General features: G+C 45.9%; 2 protein-coding genes across 2 annotated transcripts; one reads left to right on the top strand and one right to left on the bottom strand.

Annotated features, from left to right (window-relative positions):
* Positions 1-686: 686 nt before the first annotated feature.
* cd164l2 (CD164 sialomucin-like 2) lies at positions 687-5,627 on the bottom strand. The gene is made up of 7 exons (XM_054763680.1): positions 5,289-5,627; positions 3,706-3,879; positions 3,540-3,626; positions 3,303-3,395; positions 1,646-1,681; positions 1,306-1,465; positions 687-1,081 (listed from the first exon to the last, which is right to left on the bottom strand). Exons 2-7 carry the CDS (start codon positions 3,782-3,784, stop codon positions 1,066-1,068), a joined length of 471 nt encoding a protein of 156 aa, XP_054619655.1. The 5' UTR covers positions 3,785-3,879; positions 5,289-5,627; the 3' UTR covers positions 687-1,065.
* On the top strand, positions 5,292-7,818 carry gpr3 (G protein-coupled receptor 3). Its single transcript, XM_054763678.1, has 2 exons — positions 5,292-5,594; positions 6,312-7,818. Exon 2 carries the CDS (start codon positions 6,335-6,337, stop codon positions 7,331-7,333), a length of 999 nt encoding a protein of 332 aa, XP_054619653.1. The 5' UTR covers positions 5,292-5,594; positions 6,312-6,334; the 3' UTR covers positions 7,334-7,818.
* Positions 7,819-7,889: the final 71 nt, after the last annotated feature.

The raw sequence follows: 7,889 nt of genomic DNA, 5'->3' as shown, positions 1-7,889 counted from the left end.
AGCCTAATCTGTGAGAGCTAGCTCGTTGTGGGTGGCGCCATGAACTATGAAAGAAATTTCTGCGACTTTAATAATGCAAAAATGTGACTTTGTGTCCAAACATTGCCCATGCAGTTAATAAAGGTTTCATGATGGCTGCAGTTTAACCCCGGAACATCCATCCATCCATCCATCCATTTTCTATACCGCTGCTCCTCATTAGGGTCACGGGTATGCTGGAGCCTATCCCAGCTGACTTCGGGCGACAGGCGGGGTACACCCTGGACTGGTGGCCAGCCAATGGCAGGGCACATATAGACAAACAACCATTCACACTCACATTCATACCTATGGACAATTTAGAGTCTCCAATGAAGCTAACATGCATGTTTTTGGGAATGTAGGAGGAAGCCGGAGTACCCGGAGAAAACCCACACATGCACGGGGAGAACATGCAAACTCCACACAGAGATGCCCAAGGGAGAATCGAACCCAGGTCTTCCCGATCTCCAGACTGTTACTGAATAAATTATTTAATTTATTGCCACATTTTAATTGTATATTTTATTTTAATGTAATATATAATGTATTAAAGTATGATTACATTCATGTATTTTAATGTCATATATAATGTCATATATAATAATAATTGTAAAAAAGTCAATAATTATGGAATTTATTTTTACATAACTGTGTCTTTTTCCAAAATCAAAAGAATGTTATTGTCAGTGTGGAGTACAGTTCATATCGGTAAGAGTGAGCAACACAAAGCAAACATATTTCAAATAAACATCCAATCAGTCCAAACGTGCAGTGCTAGCGCGCGTCAGTCACAGCATGGAGCCAATAAAGCCTCATAAAAATAAGTCATCACATCAGAAAAGTAGTGCAAGACAGTTTGGGTTAAATGACAAAATCTCAAATATAAACAGCAACAGTTGCACTCGTTACATAATGTAGTATTTGGAGACTGGGGGTGGGGGGTGGGGTGGGGGGGTGATCAGAAGAGGGCCGTGGCTTGTCATCACAATTTCATGAGTCATTCCTGTGTGACGTCCTTCATCCTCGCGGGCTTTGTCCTTCATTTCACTGAGGCTGCTCTCTGCACACACACAACATTTAAATGAGCCTTGACATCATGGGGGTGGGGGGGGGCACATTTACAAAGATACAGCACACAGATTTCCCCAAACTGTTCACAAAAGCATACAATTGTCTCAAATGTCTTGCTGAGATGAATAATTAAGTCCCAGTAATTGAGGTCACTAGACCTGCACTGTTCCTGTACTGCCGCTAGAGGCCGCCGTTGGGCGCAACCACACTCACATGGGGTCGTAGGTTCTCTGCTCCTTGGATTTGAGGAAGCGCATGGCGAAGACGCCGGCCGCTTGCAGACACAGCACGAGCACCACGCCCCCGATGAAGCTGGACATGTTGAACTTGGGCTGAGAAAGTCGCGGCGTGGCCTCGGCCTTCCCGCCATCACCTGGAGTCGGAGGAGCGAGCGTGTTTGTTCTTTTTATTCACGTCTTTTGTCTGCACAACGGTGATGTGGGTGAGGCTTTAGGGAATTACTCAGCACGTATGGGAATTGGAAGATCTTGACGCAAGCAAGAGGACGACTGCAGGGGTGAAAGGGGGCAGCAGTGACGCCAACACAATTTACCTGAGTCACCTCCTCCTTCAGCCACCATCTCCACCACTGGAGGAATAAAACACACACACACACAGTTAGTGCACAGTGTGTGTGTGTGTGTGTGTGTGAATTCATGAATCAAGTGTTCATTTATTATGTTTAGAGGCAATGGAGGCAGACCCAGGTGCACAACTTGGCTGCAACCACCACAGGGGCTGTTGATCCAACTAGTTTGCATCTAAACAAGCACTGTCTTCATCAATATAGAAATAAATTCATATAGAAAATATTGTTTTAAAAAAAACTATTATTTTACTGTGAATTTTCCTAATTATGGAGTTTTTTGTAAACTACATTTTTGCTTTTACAGTGCTTTATTTGCCACCACAAAGACGTTTTCCTCCTTTTAAAAAAGGATTAATATCAACTTTATTTTGGAGGAAATGCAGCAAATAAATACAGTACCTAACATCTAGGGGTGTCCCAAGATCCCGCAGGATTAAAACATTACAAGATTTCTTGTTCAGAAAAAAACTGTCTCGTGAGCAATAAGATCAATAACCTTTTTTTTGTAATAAAAAAAAAACTATTTTTTTTTCCCCAACAAAAAGTATCAGTATACATTTTTTGTCCAAAAAAGGACAAATATCACCTTTTTTATGTATTTATTTATTTATTTATTTTACCAAAAAAAATGGATAAATATCCACTTAAAAAAAAAAAAAAAAAACGAGAAATATCTCTTTTCCAAAAAAGGATAAATCCTTATTTTTTTCCCCCAAAAATGGACCACATATTTTTTTCTTTAAAAAAAGGATATATATCAACTTTTTTTCAAAAACAGATAAATACCAATTTTTTTTGCCAAAAATAGGTATCTTTTTTGTGCAAAAAAACCAGGATCAATATCAACCTTTCCCCCCCCCAAAAAAATCATATATATATATATATATATATATATATATATATATATATAAAACATCAGTATCAAGTTATTTTTTTTTAAATCATTATAAACTCCTTTTTGGGGGGAGGAACGTCTTTGCTGCGGTAAATAATTCAAACCCATTAAAACAAAAACATCTTAGCAAAAAAACCCTCCTTTGACAAATGAATTATAAAAATTCTCCTAATATTTGTATACTCATTTCTACATATATTGATTAGAATAGTCCTTATTTTGACGGCAAACTAGTTTTAAAAAATCCAAATAAAGCACATTAAAAGCAAAAATATTTTACCAAAAAACCCTCCTTGATCAATTCACGATTCCTTATGTTTTTAAATATTTTGTATATTAGTTCACACATACAGTATATTGATACAGATAGTTTGCTATAGCTATAATTGTTAAAGTAATAATGAGATCATTTGTCATCAATTTCATAACAATTACTGACTATAATTCATATAAAGTACATGTAAGTTTAGATAAGTGATGTAAAATCAACAGAATTGCGCTTTTGTCCTGTTGATGTCACGCTTGAGCACTTGTTGCTAGGCACAGTTCATGATTAGGCCAAGAGGGGGTTAAAAAAAGCGCGTTAGCCACGCCCACTAAGCTAATTGCTTGATTAAAAAGAAGAGTACAGCATTATTAAACACAAGTACGTGTGCATGCAGCTCTCCTATTGAATATATAAAGACAAACGTACAAACAGCGCCATCTAGTGGGGTGCCGTCATACCTGTGCACAGCTCCGACACTCGAGTCCAGCTGCAGTTCCCAGCACTGTCCGCAACGTTGCCCTCGTCGTACACGCACATGCCCGTGTCGTTACCTGACACGGGAACCACAACAATTAGTGTGTGTGTGTGTGTATTCCTAGCATGCTAAATAATTCACACGCTACAAACAGCTCATGTTGCTGCACATATACTGTATGTTGCTTGAATTTGTGTGTGTGTGTGTGTGTGTGTGTCACCATCAGGACAAAGCCTCCAGACGCAGCCAGTCAGGTTGAGCATGGAGTCGCCCACGCACAGGTCACATGATTGGGCTTGAGAACAGTCTGGAAGCAACGTAACACGTTACAGTATATACTGTACGTGACATGTTGTATGTGTTAGTCAATGAAGAAGAAATATCACCTGGTTGTGAGCGCACGCAGGGCACCACGACCAGGACCAGCATCGTGGCGCAGAAGACCTTTATCAGCAGCGTCTGCATCCTGGCTCCTTGGACCGAAGCGGATCTTCTTGGAGAGCTGCAAGTTGGAATCCCAAAGGTCCTCCTGGGTCAGTCTTCAAGGGCGGCAATGGGAGCTACGCGGCACAGACACGGCAAGAGGATGCGTAACATGAGGCGCAGCCAAACTTGGTTACCTGGCAACCACAAGGCCCACCTCGGGTCACCCGAAGCAAACACACACACACACACACACGCGCGCGCTATAAACGCAATAGAAACATTTTGTCTTCCAATTAAATCACTCAAGGAGAACACAAAGGATAAAAACACCTCTTCCTTTTATTTCTAGCATCTTAGGAACATAATTGTTTATAGGTATTAAGGAGGGCCCATTTATTGCTGCCCCATGGCCACTGTCATGTGTAGGTACGGCCCTGCTGATGCACGCAAGATGGGCTTTACTCCGTGCGTGGATCTTGTGAGTCATCCAGGAGTTGCTTTGCTGCAGCGTAACCGTCACATCACGACAAGAAGGAATACCCCCCACCCCCCCCCCCAAAAAATACAATGCTGTATCTTTCTAGCAATCACCTCCAATGCGTGTCAGAGAAAGCACTTAGCAAACTCACCCGCCACTTCATGACGTCGACAGGCAGACAGGAAGTGCCCTAATATGGTGCGGGCAAGACGAGATTCCCCTCTCAGCCCCGCCACCCTCCTGCTCCTGCTGTTGCACTGCACCCACGCGCGCCATTAACAGCAAATACGGTAAGCATTAATTAATACATTGCAATTCATCAACATTGTAATATGTTTCAACAATTTCCTGACAAATAAAGTATTAGTTTAAGAAATGTATAATGAATAACATATTCATATTATATTAAAGGGAAAAAATAACGGGGGGTTCATTTACTGATACCTTTATCATGTGTCTTCCATTTAGGGGGCTGCAAAAAAAAGTAGCATAACCTCCACTATATGAAGTGTATGCATCAAGTAAGTAATACATAACATATCCACGTGTCCACTTGCAGTACAAACGCAACAATTCTGCTTTTGCAAATGCTAACAATGATCGTTTTACAGTTTGTTATTGTGGTTGTCTTGAACTGTGTGGCTGTTCCTAATATTTAGAAAAATAAAGACACTCCTCTACATGACAAGGGGGCACCTAAATAATACAAGTACATGTTAAAATAATACCTCCAAGCTTGGAATGGGAGATTTGCTTTGCATTCGTGCGGCAGGTGTACCTAATGGCTTGACCTGCGAGGGTTCCTCCCGCCCCCTTATGAGTCATTGCTGCGTTTCAGCACCGTAGACAGCACCAACAGGGCCAACGAGGGACCCACCTCCCCCACCCCATCAGGAACCGACCCCCGTAAAGTTAATGTATGCCTGGATAAAGTGTGCATGTGCGCGCGCGCATGTGATTACAAGAAATGAGCACAAGAGTAAACCGCAGTGGGCGGGGTCAAAAAGATGCCGCATTTTTCTGAATGAAATTACTCCACATTCACCACCACCCCAGCCCCCCAACCTTTAGCTCCTGCATCCTCGCTTCCCGATTGGTGGTGCACTCCTGCCTGTGACGTCAGACGAGCTCTCTTGTGGTCGTGGAAGGCGCGCTCCAGCATCCGTTCCGCCAGTTTGGACCTGCAGCGACGACGGCTAGGACGCGGAGCGGTACCGCCGAACGACTGGACGTGGGACTGGATGAAGGACGTGCGCACGTCGTGGAAAGTCCCGCTTTGGTTTCATCCGATACCGAACCCTGCAGACTGCACCTCTTTGGATCTTTAAGAGGAGGAACCAAAGGAGGACATTAAAGCATCTTTTTCACAAGGTAACTATTCTTCAGCATATTGTTTATTATGTAATATGGTAATATGCTGCAATGGAGGTGTACAGTATTATACAACACCCCACCCCCATCCTTTCCCCCCACATCACGAACCACCACGCGTCACCCACTGACTTTAAAATATGGCCATGCAAAATTACGTTGAAGATTTTCACGAAACAGTGCACATCAGCGCTTGCATAAGCGCGGGAGCTCGGCGGAATGCAGCAGCTGTGCGTGGTACGAGGTGTCCACGGTGTACCTCAGTGGGACGAACATCTTGTCTGGACACTAGCAGGAGGGGAGCACTCCCCAGTTGTTAATCTTTTAATGCTTTGGTGATGAAGAGCTACAGTGTCAGCTTTATTTATGGAAGTCTGGAAAAAAAGGAGGGGAGTGAGCAGACAAAAATGTACCATAATGCTCCAGCAATGTTTTGAAAAAGGGGGAGAATACTGTATATATAAATCACTTTCAACAGTTTGCTAGTGCAGACTTCCACCTGGGAGGACCAAACATAAGTCTACATTTATATATAACATTTCTTTGGAGAGTTATGTACATCATCACAACATTTTTAAAAAATGGTTGGGAAAAAATCCACTGCAGATTTAATTCTACAAAGTTTCCGAACAATGAAGACATGATAATGACATCCTTGGGGGAGGTAATAAGACACAGAGCGTATTATATCTAAATTTAAATGTTTATTCTTTTCAGGTGTGTGTGGCCGCTTAGCAGCCATGACAGCGAACAACTCTGACCTGTCCTGGGACGAGTCTTCAGGCGCGGCAGACCCCTTCTCGGCAGCCGACCAACCGGGCAACTCACCTCCGCGGGAAGCCCCGCCCCTGACGGCGTGGGGCGTGGCCCTGTGCGTGTCAGGGACCCTCATCGCCGCCGAGAACGCCGTGGTGGTCACCACCATCCTGGCCACGCCGTCGCTGCGGGCTCCCGTCTTCCTGCTGCTGGCCAGCCTTGGCCTGGCCGACCTGCTGGCAGGTGTGGCCCTCATCATGCACTTCCTCTTCCTGTTCTGCCTGGAGCCTAGCGACTGGTCCGAGCTGGTGACGTCGGGACTGTTGGTGACGTCGCTGACCGCCTCGCTCTGTAGCCTGATGGGAGTGGCGCTGGACCGCTACCTCTCTTTAAGCCACGCCCTCACCTATGGCTCAGGTCAGTCCCGCCGCCGCGCCGCCCTCCTCCTTCTGCTGGTGTGGCTGGGGGCGTGCGTCATGGGTGCGGGCCCGGTTATGGGGTGGCACTGCCTGGACAAGCCTGACTCCTGCTCGGTGGCGCGACCGCTAACCCGGACGTACCTGTCACTGCTGTGCGGGGGCTTCCTGGTGGTGGTCCTGGTGACTCTGCAACTTTACGCCGGCATCTGCCGCGTGGCCCGGCGCCACGCCCACGCCATCGCCACTCAGAGGCACTTCCTGCCCGCCAACCAGTCATATGCAAGCAAGCACGGCAGCGGGCGAGGCTTCTCCCGGCTGGTGGTGGTGCTGAGCGTGTTCGTGGGCTGCTGGATGCCGTTTTCACTGTGGGGGCTGCTGGGCGACGCTTCCAGCCCACCGCTTTACACCTACGCCACACTGGTGCCGGCCGCAGGGAGCTCCCTGCTCAACCCGCTCCTCTACAGCCTGAGGAACAAAGACATTCGCAAGGTGCTGCTTCACGCCTGCTGCCCCCGCAGGCACCACATACAGGGCGCGCACGTGCACCACCCGGTGGACGTGTAGGCCGCCATGACAACAACACCACAATCTATGCCAGGCGCTGCCGTTTGTGCCAAGAAAAAGTAGCGCGCTCTCCTCCCCCTCGGAGCGTGAAATCTTTTCAATACTCCCCCGCGCACACGCCGCACTTTTCCTAGACACGAGGTCCTACTTTATCATCAGAACGTTCTGGACTGTCCTGGCTGGCGGCCATCTTGGACTGTCATGTTTGTGCCTCGCAACCATCAGCCGCTGTAGCGCCACTGGATCCTGCAGAGTAAAAACAATCAGGAGGAGGCCAGCCGCTGATAAATAAGTGGATTAAGTGACATTCATGCGGTTTGGAAGCAATTATGTACTTGAAACAGAACATTCTGGAGTTACTATTTTGCACATGCTCTCCTTCAAGGCACTTTCAAGCAATTCTGACCGTACGTTCGTGTTGCACAACCTTTTTCAGATGACTAAATATTTTATACTGATGAATAATAAATATGCTTTTTCTCCTACTCCATGATGTCAGCATTCTTCCCTCGGCTGCTCGCAGAAGCTTTTAGCGTGCTCGGCGTGTTTGCCGGTC

This window comes from Dunckerocampus dactyliophorus, chromosome 20, assembly GCF_027744805.1.
Source record: "Dunckerocampus dactyliophorus isolate RoL2022-P2 chromosome 20, RoL_Ddac_1.1, whole genome shotgun sequence".
NCBI lineage: Eukaryota > Metazoa > Chordata > Actinopteri > Syngnathiformes > Syngnathidae > Dunckerocampus > Dunckerocampus dactyliophorus.
This window is presented reverse-complemented; position numbering and strand designations above follow the sequence as displayed.